Source organism: Gadus macrocephalus, chromosome 21 (genome assembly GCF_031168955.1).
Source record: "Gadus macrocephalus chromosome 21, ASM3116895v1".
Classification (NCBI taxonomy): Eukaryota; Metazoa; Chordata; class Actinopteri; order Gadiformes; family Gadidae; genus Gadus; species Gadus macrocephalus.
The window spans coordinates 18,108,371-18,126,375 of record NC_082402.1 but is presented as its reverse complement, the minus strand read 5'-3'; the positions used below and the strand labels follow the sequence as shown (position 1 = coordinate 18,126,375).

The following is an 18,005-nucleotide window of genomic DNA, read 5'->3' as shown; positions in this document are numbered from 1 at the left end:
GAGAGAGCTTTTCTCTGCCTGCTCCTTCAATTAAGAAGAAGGAGGACAGCAAAGCAACGTCAGTTTCTCGTCTGGTCTTTATATCTAGGCCTACCCCTTTCTCCGCCGCAAACAATACGTATTTGGATGAGAGTGCGCAGCCAAGACTGTTGGTAGAGAGAGAGTGCTGTTATGTAAGCGGATAATGTACAGAACGCCGGTCATTATCTGAGGTGTCTTGCTTCGCCCTGAAGGGTATTACTTTCGATAATGACCGGCGACGTTCTATTATCCCGCTTATTACACGGCTATTTGCAAAAATATATCTTCACACGGTGTGCCTTTTTTTATTTTTTTATTTTTACCATTCGTAGTGAAAGCAGAGAAATATTCCGCCAAAGACCTTGACGTCACTCGCCAGGGTTGATAAATTACCGGACTGCAGAGTGATAAGAAAGACGTGAATGAGGCAAAAAATCGACTTTCCTTGAAAGCGGTCGATGTGCATAAAAGTAGCCTATAGGCCGACGCCGACCAATTGCGAACTACTGAAGCTGCTTATGCCATCTCTAGGTTAAAAAATAGCCGCACCCACCCCAAACCGAGAGAGAATTGTATTCCGATTGAGGCGTATATATGATCCTTTTCTATTCCGATGAGCTGTTCTTCCACTTCTAATTGTCTCAGTATTTAATGCAAGATAGCAGGTATGTTTATGCATGCCAGTGGCACTAACAAGCATCACTAATTTTCCTTTCCACATTTATGTTTTAAAAATGTCTGTTATGTTTACAGTTTACTTACTGTACCTTGCACATGTTTAAAATAAAAACATGAACATATGAACCTACGTATTATTTGAATATCTTAGTATTGAATGCACAATAACAAGGTTAATTTTGTACATGGCACCATAGGACCAGTTTAATATAAAACACAATTTTATATAATATATAAGTAGGGGGTCCCCGCTCCATCTCTCCATCAGTTTGGGGGTCCGTGGCCTGAAAAACGTTGAAGACCCCTGCACTAAAGAGATAGCTGGAGGAGAGAGGACATTAGCACGGGACGTCTCCATGTCAGAGGTGTTGCAGGGCTCTGTGTGTGTTTCATGGCAAATCCGTGCAGCTGCATGAGTCTTAGGCACATGCACTTTTACTGAGGACACCTGCTCACGCTGGTACTCATCTACCCTCTCCTGTACTTCCTTTGTTGACCATTCATGTATCTGCTTATGTTTGAACACAGACGCAAACTCTAGATCCGGGCAGTGCTTCACAAACATCTTGGAAATCTCCCCTCCGATATCCTCCATGCGTCTGCCCTGACGCTTCAGACCCTCCTCGGCTACATCGGCAGCCTTGTTAAGGCGTAGCCAATAATCAACGGGATTCTCCCTCTGGTTGGGCAGAGTTGAATAGAAATCTTGGAGGGGCAGGCATGAGGATGTGTTACTAAAATACTGTGTCAGCATTCTATACATGACCTCTGGTGTGCATGAAGACTGAAGTGAGGGGTCGCTCCTCAGGCCAACCTTAACCACATCCCTGGCTTTCCCCATCAACCTCCCCATCACAACCTCTATCTGTGAAGAAACATCACACTTCTGTTTCTTGATGTATGCTTTCATTAACTCAACCCATTCCTCCACCGTGTATTTGTCAGTATTATCACCCCTGAAAATGACAGGCTCCTTGTCAGACCGTACAACAACATTAACGTGTGTGTTTTCACTAAGTCTACTTGTATCACCACTAGGCTGGGTGCTCTCAGCGTTGTGTAGACTGAACTGTGTGTCACCTGCATGGCGCATAGGGGTATTACCCCGACCAACCCCACCAATGACGCCATTAGAAACAAGTGACGCTGTAATAGACTGGCCTATCTGTGAGCCTAACAGTGAAATCATATCAGTTAACTGATGCAGTGTGGCATTCTCATCATAAGGAGTTGAATGGTGCGGCCTATCTTGCGACATCTGCCCAGGCGATTCCGTCGGGCCCTGTTCCAACCCTAAATCCCTATTTCCTGCAGGCAACACAGGAGAAGCACCCACATCCATCCCAAAAGACTCCCTAGGCTTTAAACAACCTCCCATCAGACCCCTACCCCTCCCGAAAGAGAACGGGCTAATTCCAGACTCATCACCTGGCTTTAACTTACTAGCCATTCCACCACAAAATGAGAAATGGGGGGGTAAAAAAAAATATAATAAAAAAATAACAGTAAAATAACTTATTCAGATATGAATTATTATCACAACAGTTCACTCAGAAACCTCATTCATTGGCAGCCCGAGTACCTGACCATAAACGAAACTGCAGTACAGACAGCGTTCCTAGATTTCTACGCAGCTCCCTCGGCGCGGCGATCTGCATCAAGCTGATCTGGGATCACAAGGTCACGGCACCAGTGTAACGATGGTCAAGCATCAGGGAGACGGAGGCGGAACTGTTGAATTTTCTTTCCTTTATTTTCCTTTGGAAAATAAATCAAATCATTGCCATCAGAAATCGGTGTACATATACAGCATCAGATCAAAAGCAACGGCTTTTCTGCTGATTACTAGTAATAGAAAATACATACAAAACATTTAACTTCCCATGAATGGGCATAACTATAGTCCAAGTGCAGTTACAGAACTTTATTAAAACCTATTTACATTATGGAGCCACATACCTTAGGAAAATAAATCAAATCATTGCCATCAGAAATCGGTGTACATGTACAGCATCTGCACAAGCAAGAAAGAGAGTAATATTACTTTCAATGTATGAACGTGGCTAGCGGAGTTTACGGCTAGCCATGTTAGCCTTAGCATGTAGAAACCCAAGGTCATAAGAAAAGTATTAATAAGTATTAATCGAAGTTATCAACTTAAACATGAATTCACTTTAAGAAAACTGATATTGGGTACAGTGCTTTACATAGCGAACCTACCAGATCAAAAGCAACGGCTTTTCTGATCGAGTAGGAACGCAGTAGATTTCCACGCAGCACAGAACTAAACGCGGCAGATCTGCAGTACACCATATGGCCACGGGTGGCTCCCATTCACACTTATTAACCACGGCAGTTTTATTTTGGCGAGAATCATATATAATAATACACTACATTTTTAACTCTGTTACATATACAGCCGGATAAGTTTCATGGCTGATAGGAGTTGTTTGAATAAGGCTTTCAATCTTCTAACTAAAATAAAAATATGATAATAATAATTCGGCCTTGAATAAAAATTGTCCTAATTTACAATGAAAATTGGGATGACTTTTTATTAAAATCAGTCTGAATACTTTTTATGGCAACACTGATATAATGTGTTTATTTAAAAGAGGTTGCCCAACTACGCTCTTGTGGATGGCTACAGTTAAGGGCAGCCAATGGGTTGGATATCCCCTATCGAGGCTATCTAGTGCTGGACATAGAAGTCCTGGGTAGAGTGCTTCCCTCCATAGGCATTTTGGTCGTCCACGATCCCCCAGCCTCTGGGTCTAACCCTGTCCCAGGGCTGATCGGAATTAATGTGCTTCGTTGCTGTCAAGCAAAATGTTCTGTCAAGGGAGCAATAGTTTATTTACCTCTCCTTCCACTAGTGATGTGCCTGCAGTCTGGAAACAGGCTCTGCTGGAGTGTCAAAACTTTGAAGGCCGGTCAACTTCTGGTTTCCTGGGTAAGGTCTCAACCCCCCCGGGCTCCTCCATTCTTGTGCCTGCTGGCTCTATGAAGCTGGTTTCAGCTGTATGCAGGCAGGGGCTTTGCCCTTTGATTCCCGCAGCGTTCATAGAACCAGGAGAGGGAGACTGGCAGTTGCCACCAGATTTGCTCATTCCTAGCCCTTTACTCCGCATTGGGCATGGCACAGTTGATGTGCCGGTAGTCAATGTGGGTAAGGAAGATCGTTGGATAAGACCACGCACCACCTTGGGTCAATTGCATATGATCGAGGTATGTTCTGCTAACAAGCCCATTTGTTTTCAGGAAGAAAATACATAGTACTCTTCATCATGCATTCATGATAGTGGACTACTAATAGTACTCTTCAATATACATACATAACAGTACTAATAGTACTCTTCATGATACATACATGACAGTAGTAATAGTACACTTCATGATGCATGCTAGTGGACTACCAAAAGTACTCTTACATTCATGACAGTAGTAATAGTACTCTTCATCTAACATTCATGACAGTAGTAATAGTACTCTTCATGATACATTCATGACAGTACTATAGTACTCTTCATGATACATACATGACAGCCCTAATAGTACCCTTCATGATACATTCATGACAGTACTAAAGTACTCTTCATGATAGTACTAATAAGTAATCTTCGTGAACCATTTCTTGAACTTGATGCCATGCTCCCTGAAGTGATGGCACATTCACAACCCGACGTTCCCTGATTTAATCAGGGAATCATTTCAGAGTGAGACGTTTAAGGATAATTGTTTGTTTGCCTTCCTAATATTTACCCTAATTAACAGCCTACTTAACTGATATAGCATTTCAGAAAAATACCATGGGATCTCGCTTTGAAAAAGAGGAGTCGCATTGTTTATTTTACAACATGCAAATAACAGTGCTTCGTAGTTTGTGTTTGAAATCGTTTAAATGCTAAGAAATAATATTTTATAATCTATCTGAGGACACATGATCATAGTCCTTGGTTCTCTCTCACCTCCCAGTAGGCCCACAAAACTCCTGCAAAAACTGAAATGGTCACACAAAGTTGCAACTGCACAAAACGCTATAAATAACAATATTATATAACGTACAAAATAACATTAGATATTTATAAGAGTAAAATGGGAATGATAATAATATACCATTATTAATAAATGCATAATAAATGTGTTTGTTTTATGAAGCGAAGATGGATTATAGATCCATGGGATTGAACCCCACCTGGTTGGTAACAGCCAGGGATTAACATTATAGATATGGATAATAAGATAATAAATTTTAAAAGTAGAAAATAGCGGTGATCATGGATCAACAAATGAAATCCATAAGGCTGTGCATATCGCTTAAAAAGCAACCACCATCGTATCACTCTGCATAGCCGCACAAAAAAAATAGTTGCTTTCCCCTTTCGACCGAGAACAGAGCACGGTGCTCTGCGGAGCCGAGCCCTGCAACCTGCAGCCTTCTCAGTCCTCTTTGTATTTGCGGACTGTTGATCTCAGATCTTTCTCCCAGACTGTAGCATACGTACCCTCCCTCTGCAGGGTTGGCCTCCATGTCTCCCCGAGCTAGTCCTCCTCCTCGGCCTGCACCCCGGCTCTGATCCGAGGCACGGTGGGGGAACGCGGGCCTACTCGAGGAAAACCCGCTGCAGAAAGAGTAATCTCGGTCAGAATCTGTAAATGACGAAACGCAGACAAACGCCACAATAAGTCCTCTACAGATCACTCAGAACGGCCATTCGCGACATCCCTCGGTTGGTTGAAACGCCCTCCGTGTGCGGAGCGCAAATAAGGATGTGGGACCCGCGGCTCCGGGGGCGGGGCCTGGTATGGACCGTGAGGGCGGGGGCTTGTCTGGACCGGGTGGGCGCCCGGGTCCTGGTGGTCTGGACCATGGGGCGGGGCCTGTGCTGCTCTGGACCGGGTCTGGTCTCGCCGGGGCCTGTGCTGCTCTGGACCAGGGCTCCAGGGGATGGGGCCTGCTCTGGACTGGGATCCAGGGGGCGGGGCCTGCTCTGGACTGGGACTCCAGGGGGCGGGGCCTGTGCGGGTCGTGACCGGATCTGGACTTGGTCTGGACCGGGGCCTGTGCTGGTCTGGACCGGGTCTGGACCGGGTCTGGATCGGGTCTGGACCGGGTCTGTGCTTGACTGGGTCTGGACCAGGTGTGATCTTGGATCCTGCATCAGAGGCCGTTTCTGGACCGCACTTCTAGGACCGCAGTTTCAGTGACAGGGTTGTGTCTCCCTGTAGGATCCTCTCCCTGGGAGAGGGGGGCGGTATGGGGGCAGTGTGGTACTCTCCGTGGGGGCCATGGTACTGACCGTAGGGGGGCGCTGTGGTGTATTGACCGTAGGGGGCTCTGTGGTTCTGACCGTAGGGGGCGCTGTGGAACTGACCATAGGTCACACACACACACACACACACACACACACACACACACACACACACACACACACACACACACACACACACACACACGATCAAAAGCGAAACCTAAAGTAAGTAAGTAAGTAAGTAAGTAAGTAAGCTTTATTTGTACAGCGCCTTTCACAGACCAGGGTCACAAAGCGCTTTACAGTTAAAACAAAAACAATAACAATACACAGTTAAGAAGTACATACAAATTTAAGTTTAAAAGGTCAAGACAACTAGGTGACAATCATAGCAGCCCCAAGACAGCTAAGCAAAAGCATGAGCAAACAAATAGGTCTTTAGTTGCTTTTTGAAGGAGTCAACAGACTCCATTGAACGCAGAGAGAGCGGAAGATCGTTCCAGAGCCTGGGAGCAACAGCCTGGAAGGATCTGTCTCCTCTGGTCCGGAAACGAGTGCGTGGCAACACCAGCAGATTCTGATCCACAGACCTCAGAGCCCGAGTTGGGGTGTAAGGCTGGATCAGATCACTGATGTAAGGCGGAGCCTGGCCATGCAAAGCTCTGAACGTTAAAACCAAAATTTTAAAATTGATCCTGGACGAAACTGGCAGCCAATGAAGAGCTTTAAGAATAGGGGTTATATGAGTCCTCCTATTGGTGCGAGTCAGAACTCTCGCTTTAGAGTTTTGCACTAACTGCAGGCGGGACAGCTCCTTTTTGTTTAGACATGAAAAGAAACTATTACAATAGTCTAAACGCGAAGACACAAATGCATGAGTGATCAGCTCCAAGTCATTTTGTGACACCATTTTCCTGTGTTTCGAAATGTTCCTCAGTTGAAAAAAGCAATTTTTGGTCAGCTGTTTACAGTGCTGCACTAATGACATGTCTTTGTCAAACACAACACCCAGGTTTCTTAGGCTCAGTTTGACAGACTGGCCCAAGTCACCCAGGTACTGGTTAATCCCTGGAATGGAATCATCAGGGGCAATAACCAGTGTTTCTGTTTTGTCCACATTAAGCTGCAGGGTGTTATCACTCAGCCAAAGTTTTATCCCCACCAAGCACTGAACTAAGGAACTTAGCCTCTGGAGCTCAGTTGGCTTGAAGGAACAGTAAAGCTGGATATCTTCAGCAAACATGTGGTAAGAAACATCAGGAAATCCCTGGATGATTTTTCCCAAGGGGATCAAATACAGCAAAAATAATACAGGACCCAAAACGGAGCCTTGGGGGACTCCACTCAACAGATCTGCTGACTCAGACCTTATTTGGTTAACAGTGACACTAAATCTACGCCCAGAGAGGTATGACGAGAACCAGTGTAAAACTGACCCTGACAGTCCTACTTCATCCCTCAGTCTTCTCAGCAGGATCTGGTGGTCAACTGTGTCAAAGGCTGAGGACAGATCTAAGAGAACTAGAACAGTGTACTTTCCCGAATCAGCAGAAATCATAATGTCACTGGACACTTTCAGTAAGGCCGTCTCCGTAGAGTGAAGTTTACGGAAACCAGACTGAAAGGTCTCATGGATGTTACCCTGATCCAGGAATAATGACAGCTGTTCAGAGACCACCTTCTCTAGGATCTTGGACAAGAGTGGCAGCTTTGAAATAGGCCTGAAGTTACTGAGGACAGTTAGGTCTAAGCCTGTTTTTTTTTAAGTAAAGGCTCCACTATGGCATGCTTAAATGTACTGGGAAACACACCTGTAGACAGAGAGAGGTTTACCATTTTGGTGACCCAGGGGCCAATTACATCAAACACTTTCACAAAGAGCCTACATGGAAGGACGTCAGATGAGCAAGAGGAGGGTTTCATCTTGGTCACCAGTGCAGAGATATCAGCAAGAGTCACAGACTTAAATGAAGACCACAAGCTGGAGACAGGCTCAATGACAGCAGGGGTTCCACACAAAAGGGGAGGGATTTTCTCCTTGATCATCTTAATTTTGTCAGTGAAAAATCTCAACAATGCACTGCTGTCAGCTTCACAAAAAGCAGGGGTAACTGGCGCAGCAGAACATACAAGAGGATAGTGTCAAATAACACTTTGGGGTTTTTCTTATTTACTGTTACCAGTTGGCGAATGTAGTCCGATCTGGCATTTTCCACCATCTCATTGTATGAGGACACAAGATCCCTGAGATAAAGTCTGTGCACCTCAAGGTTAGTGGCTTTCCACAGACGCTCAGTCTTTCGACATAGTCTCTTTAGACTCAAGGTATCTTCATTTGTCCAAGGGAACACTTTTTTCTGTATTGACAAGTTTGATTTAACAGGTGCCACCTGGTCTAGAATTTTAACACACTGCTTGGTAAAACAGTGCATAAAATTGTCCACATCGAGGCAATCCATGAGTAAAAGAGGGTCAAACATAGCAGAAAAACTGTCTGCAGTATTAGCATCTTGCTTGACACAGACACGTAGAACAGCACCAGCGCCGTGAACGCCAGCGCGTAGTGGAGGACCGTGAAGAAGAGCCTATAAAGCATATTAAGCTAAAGCAAAGCGAAAGTTTGACAGAGCAGTATCATGGCAGAGGGATGGTATGAATCTATCGGGTAAGTGGCTCAATGTTTAGGACTGTTTTGTCCGTATTAATGTCTTCATTAATGTAGGCCTACTTAAAACATTTTAAAGGGAGTGCCAAGGACCGCAAACGATTTCCTCCGCCTTTGTCTGGTTGTTATCACAAACACACTGAAACGCAGATTAATGCTTCGTGTGGTAAAAAAGAAGGCGAGGTTTTTATTGTTATATTTAATTATATATTGTATAGCCTTATGTAGAAGGGAGATCAACTCATGTATCCATAATAACGTGCGTCCATATCCCTACATGTCACAACATTGTTGCCACGTAGAATTGATGTTCTCTTCCATTAATACTTCTCTTTTCTCTTCGTTTAAGAACGGCTCCACGAGGTGTGACTGGTAAGGAAGTGACCAGTAAAACTGCAAGAAGTAATTTGTGTGATAGTGAAACCAATATGTATGTTGAAGATATGTATGCCTCCTAGTCTTTCTTTGCTGTCATTTCTGACCATAGATAACATCTCTAGTGGCGGAACCATGAGAAAGTTTTACACTGTCAATGGGGACACTGCTGTGACCAATGCATTTACAACCAAACTCAAGGAGGAAGGCAAGACTGAAGTGTCAAAGGAGGAACGTGAGTTCACCCTGGCCTTCTGTCGGATCAGCACCAGGCCTGGCATCGACATCCAGGAGATTCAAGACAAATGTCCAGGTTTGAACACATCCATCAAACCGAAACAGGATCTATCCATGCTTAAATCAAACAAATCAAGCTCCATTATGTTAACATCTTTCAACATTGTATAACAATTGGCAGTAATTCCTTGGCCTTCAACAAATGACCTTTTGATTTAGAACCTGCAGATGGTAAGCCAGTTATCCTGGTGCTGCTGCATCACACCTTTGATCATAAATATTGTGACTACCGTGGCCCGGGAATAAAGAACGATGCCTCCACCATTCTCTCTGTGGACCTCCTGTACTACGAAAACCGCCTGCATGAATGTCGTCACAATGAAAGAGGACTCCAACAGGTCCTGGATGTGGTTGGACGACCGTCCTGGAAGGTAAACGATTATGATCCATGAGTTATACACTTCAATCATGCTGATTGGCACCCTTGTAAATAATTCCAACCTTTAGAAACTATTGCAAATTAATTTATGAATTAATTCACTTATTTAAAGGCCCACTATGCAACTTTTTTAGCCAAAATTACATTAATTATGCTGGATGAGAGTTATTCTGATTGATCTGCAACCATTTCTGGGTCGTTTGGTGGGTGTGTCATTGCCCCATGTCACTTCTCCAAGGAAAAAGCGCATATGCAACTTGCTCTGTTCGGACCGACACAATCCGGATGTGACGCAGCGGAAGTATCCAATCGCGCCTCGAAAATGTAGTCAGATTGTAGTTTCGAAAATGCTTTACGGCACAGACACACACCCAAACATGGCACCGGCTAGATATAAACAGCCAGTTGCGAGGCAATTGTTGCATTCATCATGGATCAATTGACTGATAAGGGACCCAAGATGCGACTGTCGGTAGAACAAAAGAAGAATGGACCAGAAAAGAGATCAGACACGAGTGAAAGGGGAACTATGCAACTTTTTTGGCTTGATTTACCTTAATATAACAGGCTAAGAGTCATTGCGATGGTTCTATTATACATTTTTGTTCGATTGTTCGTTGTTTCGACTCCCCCTTGCGCATCTTGGCGAAGAAAAGGAATATGTTTCTGCCGGCGACCCGCCGCCCACTCTCGCGGGAGTCTCGGGTCTTGCGAAGTAACGAATTGCTTTACGGCACAGACCCCTAAACACGGAACTGGCTCGATATAAACACAAGTAACTAAGGGATTGTTACATTCATCATAGATCAGCCAACTAAAAAGAAACAGAGGAACCCAATGTCGGAGGAACAGAAGAAGAGAAAAGGGAGACTGACCGACAGAGAGGCCAGACACGAGTAAACGTTGGGCAAGCTTTTCAGGAATAGCGTGAACTGAAAGAAAATGAAGACTGCAAATCAGACGCCGACTTGGCCGTGTTGCTTTTGAAATTGAAAGTACCCTTGGGTGAACTTTGTCTTCGTGGTATTCTTGATGTTGATAGTCTCTGTACAAATGTGTTTGCTCAACCATTTTGTTGTGATCCCTGTAAAAATTGTTTTCTCGACCATTTTGTTGTGAGCCCTGTATGTTTCTAGCTTGCTTGGTTGCAATCATATAAACACCTTTGTTTCCATGGGTGTTTTGCTGTTCGTCTGTCTCGTCCCCCAGACACAGACTGAATCCCCGAATCCAGGTTCTTGTTTATTTCGATTATTATGTTGGCCAACACTCTTACACTGATTGTTCTGTTCAACCTAAGATAAAACAATTATAATCTCGGATATAAATTCTCCCCGTCAACTATAAAAAAGGATGGATTTATGTTTATTGCAATACAAAAACACCATTTAAAAAATTTATAACCTTGCCTACACTTTATGAACATCTACTTCGGACATGGCTCCACGCATTCGCCGGCTTCTTTGAAAACAAATGCACATGGCTCGCGTAGAAGTGCATGGGGAAGGGTCGTCAACGATTTGTTACGACAGTGTTGTAAAATATCTACTACGAAGCTGTAGGGGGCGCTTTGTAGAGAAATGTGTGTGCCAAAACCAAGAAAACAGCGAAGAAATGCCCGAAGTTGCATAGTGGGCCTTTAAAGGAGTAGGGTCTATCTGCAGCCGGAGCCACTTGCCAAACACGCCCATTGCTCTGCCAGACACGCCCATTGCTCTGCCAAACACGCCCATTGCCAAACACGCCCATTGCTCTGCCAGACACGCCCATTGCTCTGCCAAACACGCCCATTGCCAAACACGCCCATTGCTCGTTCTATGGTGGCCATTAAGGATGAGTCGGTCGCGAGTGCGACCGATTTGTTCACAACGAACGAATCCCGAAGGTGAACGACAAGAACTGGTTCCCCAAAACAAGAGAACTGGTTCTTTGATTCTTTTTTTTTTATCATTAAACAAAAATATGGTCACGTAAATAAAATATACAAACGAACAGAGCTTTGTCTCCCCGCAACCTTATATTGATTGAGTCTGCAACGTTCTCAAAGATTCAGCCAATGAAAGGTAGCAATGGTGTTGCTATGGCACCTGGGTAAACAAATGACAAGGTGGTACCGTCCGCCACACACATTAACTAATGATCGCTGTAGGCTTCAATATCATGCAAGCACTTCATACGTTTTATTTTTATTTTGTTCTACAACACAATTGCATGCTTTAATAAAGTATTGTTTTACCTACCATTACGAGTCTTGTTTGGTCTAATATTAATAAGCAGTGCTTAGAGCTACTTGGAAGACGTCATTTAATTCTTACTGCACCGCTTTATGTATTAAGGATATTTATGAAAAAAAAGGCACGTATGTGCTTTATATATGCTTAATATTTACACTTAACCTGGGTAATTTCGCCAGAACATTAGAAAGTCAAAGTAGTAGGCTACATGCATGCATGTTGAACATTTATCGAATCATTTCATTGACCAACAATATCCCGTCACACTTGGTATGGGCCGAGTTGTTCGGCGTTGTTCGGCGCCGTTCGTCTTGAAGTCTATAACCCAAGCAACCATGTAAATCCTTCCACTGTCAAACATATTTTGCTCGAATTTGCGCGCTTTCTCTGTCTGACGTATCTTGGGTCATGCCATTCGACGTGGGGCCACTCATATATCCCCCTACATTTCCGAAAATAGACTTGACCTGTTTGGCAGAGCAACGGGCGTTTCTGGCAGAGCAATTATGAAGGTATTATTGTAGCAAAAGTCTTTAGCACCTGTAACTGCAGAATTTGAATGCGTACACTAAAGTCACAGTAAATTTGAAGTCGTATATATTTATTTTGCATGTGTACTCTAAAGTCACAAATGTGTAACAGTACATTTGTAGTCGTAAAAAATATATAAATATTTTTTATACCATTGTAAACACAAAATAGGGTCTACGAGTACGCTAATCTGTGTTACAGGTGCACAAATCCTTTTGCTACAATTATTGCAGCGCAGTTGGTGCAAAACACATTCGCACACCCGTGTTTCATAATCTGAGAACATGCCCAAAAGGTGTGCATTCGTAAACCCAAATTTGAACAAATGCATCAGAAGTTGCACATCTGTGAACGCTATGTTAATTCAGCATTTTAATGAGCGAGCACAAAACCATTTTACAACTGCTCGAATCTGCTCCTGCAAGTCTCAGCTGTGGGGTTTTTTGCAGGTTGTTTTGCAACACCCCTAGGTGGTAAATGTGTAGCAAAAGTATTCGTATCCGTAGATGACAGAGCGTCCGTGAGCGGGACAAAATAGTCCCGCCCATAATTTCCTAATCCAATGAAAATCGCCGGCAGGGATGCATTTCTCAAATTACACTGGGACCCACCCCGTGCCAGCCATGGAGCTATAAAGATCGCAGCATACTCAGCACGGGATACGTTTATTTCTGGAGAAGTGAAGAGGGCGTCCTACTGAACGGAGATGGGTATCCTACATTATGTTAAATGAAATGACTTAGTTCAAGTGAATTCCCCCCAAAGTATTTCATTAACATGCCGCAAATGTCCTTGAATGTATTTTAATGGTCGCCATATCATAAATTCAGAAATGTTAATGCAATACTTTGGGGAGAATTCCCTTGAACTAAGTCATTTCATTTTACATAATGTAGGATACCCACCTCCGTTCAGTAGGACGCCCTCTTCACTTCTCCAGAAAGAAACGTACCCGCGCTAAGAATGCTGCGATCTTTATAGCTCCATGGCTGGCACGCGATGGGTCCCAGTCAGGGACGGCTGGTATAAATGGGCTAACAGGGCTAAGCCCTCTTACAGTGAAAATAAAAAAAATATTATTAAAAACTTAGAACATATTGTTTTAAATTTTGGTAGAACCTAAAGGAGCAACAGCACCAATAAGTGACAGAAAAACCCAGGATATATATATCTTCGTTTTTTTCCTGTGAATGGGCTAAATGTATTCAGCCCAAGCGCAGTAGCGTAAGCTTCCATTGACGTTTGATTGACAGGTGCCCTGACACGCCCCCTTCATATGCTTCCCATTTGGGCTAAATTAGTTTAGCCCAAAGGCTGACCTAGCACAGTAGCTACAGTAGGCCTACAGTGTCCTTCGACTAATCACAGCACAGCGCAAGTGCAGTATGGCGGGCGTTAGCATGAAAATGAATGAAGTGGATTATTTACTTTCTAATCGGTTTTCTTTAATGTCTTTGGAGGAAAAATTGGAAGTGAAAAGATTGGGGACACATCAACCAAACGATGTACAGATTTACTGTCAGGAGTGCGGTCAGAATATGGCCGGTAATAGTGCATTTGTAAGCGGGTCAACTACGTTTCGTATCGAAACATTTAAAAAGCTGTCTAAATAACCCAACATGACGTGACAAGTGTGTAGAGATAGAGTGGCGAAGTCACGCCCCTTCCCGTAGGGCTCATGGGACCTATGAGATCGAAAACTATGAATGGGTGTCAATGGAGAGAAAATAATTATTTTCTGGTCCCGGTCTTTATATGCCCTGGATTACACATATGTTGTTTGTGGATTTAAAGGATAATTTTTCATGCAAAGAAAACTAAAAATGTTCGTGAAGAAGTTTGATAATTTTAGGTTTTATGTGAGGCCGCTTTGTGAACTACAGCTCTTCGCTGCTCTCGACGCATATGATATACGTCACCACACCCGCCCTTGGAACTCGGCACAGAGATGGCGATCTCTCTGCCCCACTTCACCGCTTTTTCCAAGGGGAGGATAAAAGCATCGAAAGAGGTGAAAACCATTATAAATCGGGGCACGTGCAGAGTTTCAGTTATGCCGATGGGAAGATTGTCGGTCTTCTCCACGCCAGTCGCAGGGAGCGTGACGTCACATACGAGCCGTGTAGTCTTTCTCGTTGTGTTTTCTCTACAGCCTTTATCTGAACAATTGCACAATAAACGGTCGAACTCTTTGCATGAAAAATTATCCTTTAAATCCACAAACAACATATGTGTAATCCAGGGCATATAAAGACCGGGACCAGAAAATAATTATTTTCTCTCCATTGACACCCATTCATATTTTTCGATCTCATAGGTCCCATGAGCCCTACCGGAAGGGGCGTGACTTCGCCACTCTATAGTGGCCCCTCTCCAAGCTGCATTTCAGCGACAGGCAGTAACAATAAGGTTCTCTAAGGAATCGGAAATGATCTAATTTAATGTTGCATACAACATTGCCAAAGAGGAGTTGCCATTCTCAATTTAAATCCGAAATTATTCTCATGAAGAGAAATGGATTAAACATCAACCCGACGTAGGCATAGCAATGAGATGGCATGTGCACAATTCATTGCAGTAGGCCTAATGGGCGACACCTTAAAGCAAAAGACAGCTGCGGACGTCGGAAACGCCACATAGGCCTACATGTCCTTCATGATTGACGGCGACACAGACGTCTCTACCAAAGAGTGTGTGATCGTCTACAGCCGCATTTTGCGCAAAGGGAGACCAGTCAACATTTTAATTGTGTAATACTTTAAGCACAAAAAAAGTTTTATTTTGCTTAATGGTTTAGTTCGAAATGTTCAATTTCAGCTCAGTGAAGCACTTTAAACACCTTATTTTTCTTTTTATTTATAATTGTGCTTCAAATAAAGAAATGCCTTTCTCTACACCTTAATCTTGTTTAAAAATCATTCACATTATATGAAAGTTATGAACAGAGATATAAAGGTGACCTCATGGCGTCTGGAGCCCTGTGAAGTATTGATAAATGTAATGCATTCTTTAGCCCACCCACCCAAAATCACCACCAGCCGTCACTGTAATTTGAGAAATGCATCCCGGCCGGTGATTTTCATTGGATTAGGAAATTATGGGCGGGACTATTTTGTCCCGCTCACGGACGCTCTGTCATCTACGGATACGAATACTTTTGCTACGCATTTACCACCTAGGGGTGTTGCAAAACAACCTGCAAAAAACCCCACAGCTGAGACTTGCAGGAGCAGATTCGAGCAGTTGTAAAATGGTTTTGTGCTCGCTCATTAAAATGCTGAATTAACATAGCGTTCACAGATGTGCAACTTCTGATGCATTTGTTCAAATTTGGGTTTACGAATGCACACCTTTTGGGCATGTTCTCAGATTATGAAACACGGGTGTGCAAATGTGTTTTGCACCAACTGCGCTGCAATAATTGTAGCAAAAGGATTTGTGCACCTGTAACAGATTAGCGTACTTGTAGACCCTATTTTGTGTTTACAATGGTATAAAAAATATTTATATTTTTTTTACGACTACAAATGTACTGTTACACATTTGTGACTTTAGAGTACACATGCAAAATAAATATATACGACTTAAAAATTTACTGTGACTTTAGTGTACGCATTCAAATTCTGCAGTTACAGGTGCTAAAGACTTTTGCTACAATAATACCTTCATAAGCAATGGGCGTGTTTGGCTAAGTAATGGGCGTGTCTGGCAGAGCAATGGGCGTGTTTGGCAAGTGGCTCCGGCTGCAGATAGACCTACTTGCTTTAAAGCGTTACGCACGGATGTGTTATGATGCCGCCTTCAAAACAGCTCGGAGGTTCGGAAGCTCTTACGTCTCGAACGTAATTCCCCTTCTTCCGAAATAATAGCGTTCAGGAAACGCACCTCAATTTGGCGTAGGTTATGACATAAAACCAGAAAAGCAGATCATTCGTGAGACTAGACTTCATAACAACTACAAGTATGGATACCCGCAAGTATGGAAGCAGTTATTAGAACTGCTTCCGATGGTTGAACATGAATGGTAATTTATCAGGTGAAAACTCCGACCCAATAGAGTGTTCAAAGCACTTTACTCCGAGTTTAATGTCTGAACCTCCGAACCTCCCGGAAACTCCAACCGTTTTGAAAGCGTCATAAGCGGTACCCGCCACGGAATCTACGTAAAGGATTCCGTGACGTCAAATTGAAAGTGAAAGTATGGTCATGGCCGGGCAAGTCTTTGGAGCAGAACGCAAGACAGCAGTAAATACGGTAAGAACACAACTATTCTTTAAGAATAGATCTACTTTCTTCGTATAGGCTACAACACACCGCTATGTATCAATGAGCTAAAGCTTCCTTAGTTTGGAGGAGTTGGGGGCTGTAGCTGGAGTTAGACTACTTGATGAGCAGGGCCGCACAATGGCTCAGCTGAGGAAGAGGGAAACCACATCATCCAAAAGAGGCCAAATTCAGCTTTTACACCTCAAACCATCTAAAGAGCCGCTGGACCCTGGTTCAGCTGGATTCACTGGACCACTGTGAGATTAAATAAAGCCCTTGGGCTGAGAGTTATAGGATAGAGGCGGGGTTATCACCATCGGGACGGACCACGGCAACCTTATGATACTTTGTTGGTACCGTCGTTGTTTCACTGTTATCACTTTCATAATGAGCGATACATACCTCCGAATCCGGACGAAATTCGTCCGTCCGTTCCAAACGTTGTCTCCGGGACTACCCTTCATACCTCCGGATTCAGCGTTGTTATGGATGTTACGCAATACGTCCTCTAGAGGGCAGTGACTGTCCTGTCAAAAATTAACAGCATCGACGATCGCAAACATGGCATCTGTAGAGGAGATGTTTTTGCTTTGTGTCATCCGAAATCGGCAAAAAAAAAAGTGCAAAAGGTGTAGGCCTAGGCGGCGGTGGAATGTGACACCCCTCACCAACCCGCAGATTATCTCCTCAAAATGTTGCGCCATTTTTAAATGACTAGTTACAACTCATTGCCAAAGCAGGGGAACAATAAAATAAAAAGGTCAGGTATATATAATAATATCAGTATAAAACGTTTAATACAATATACATATCAGATATTATACTACTCTATCTATTTTCACGAATGGTCTGACTTCTGACTCTATACTGCCGCCTCGATTTCCGGTGGTATTGCTCCGTTTCTCCCGGAGGCCTCCGGATTCGTAAGCTCAGAGACGACTGACCCATTGACGGATGAAACACCTCCGGGACCGGACGAAACGGTCCGTATCCGTATTTACCGTAGGGTGTGAATGGGCCGGTGTGACACCGTAAAGTCTGGCCCCAGGGGGCGCTGCTGCACATTTCCTGCAACATGCACGATCTTAAAACGTCACCGTCGGGATCACTCGGGACTAGGGATGGGCGTGAGGAATCGATTACTCGAGTACTCCTCGTTACAAATGAACTCGGTTGGTGGACAGGCAAACTCGAGTTTGCATATACACACACAAACAAAGTTTTCTGAAGCAAATGTATCAATTTTCTGTCGGCGCCACTAACGCATGACGTGGGCACAAAGAAAATTAAATGCATCCATTTCCATG

The 18,005-nt window shown here is 43.7% G+C and overlaps 1 protein-coding gene across 1 annotated transcript; it reads right to left on the bottom strand.

Annotated features, from left to right (window-relative positions):
* Positions 1-310: 310 nt before the first annotated feature.
* Positions 311-17,712, bottom strand: LOC132450111 (uncharacterized). The gene is made up of 2 exons (XM_060042111.1): positions 17,101-17,712; positions 311-2,457 (listed from the first exon to the last, which is right to left on the bottom strand). Exon 2 carries the CDS (start codon positions 2,147-2,149, stop codon positions 827-829), a length of 1,323 nt encoding a protein of 440 aa, XP_059898094.1. The 5' UTR covers positions 2,150-2,457; positions 17,101-17,712; the 3' UTR covers positions 311-826.
* Between the last annotated feature and the right edge of the window lie 293 nt (positions 17,713-18,005).

What these genes read in the sequence shown, in the direction of transcription:
- LOC132450111 (XM_060042111.1), bottom strand. Translation starts at nt 2,149, where the DNA reads ATGGCTAGTAAGTTAAAGCCAGGTGATGAGTCTGGAATTAGCCCGTTC.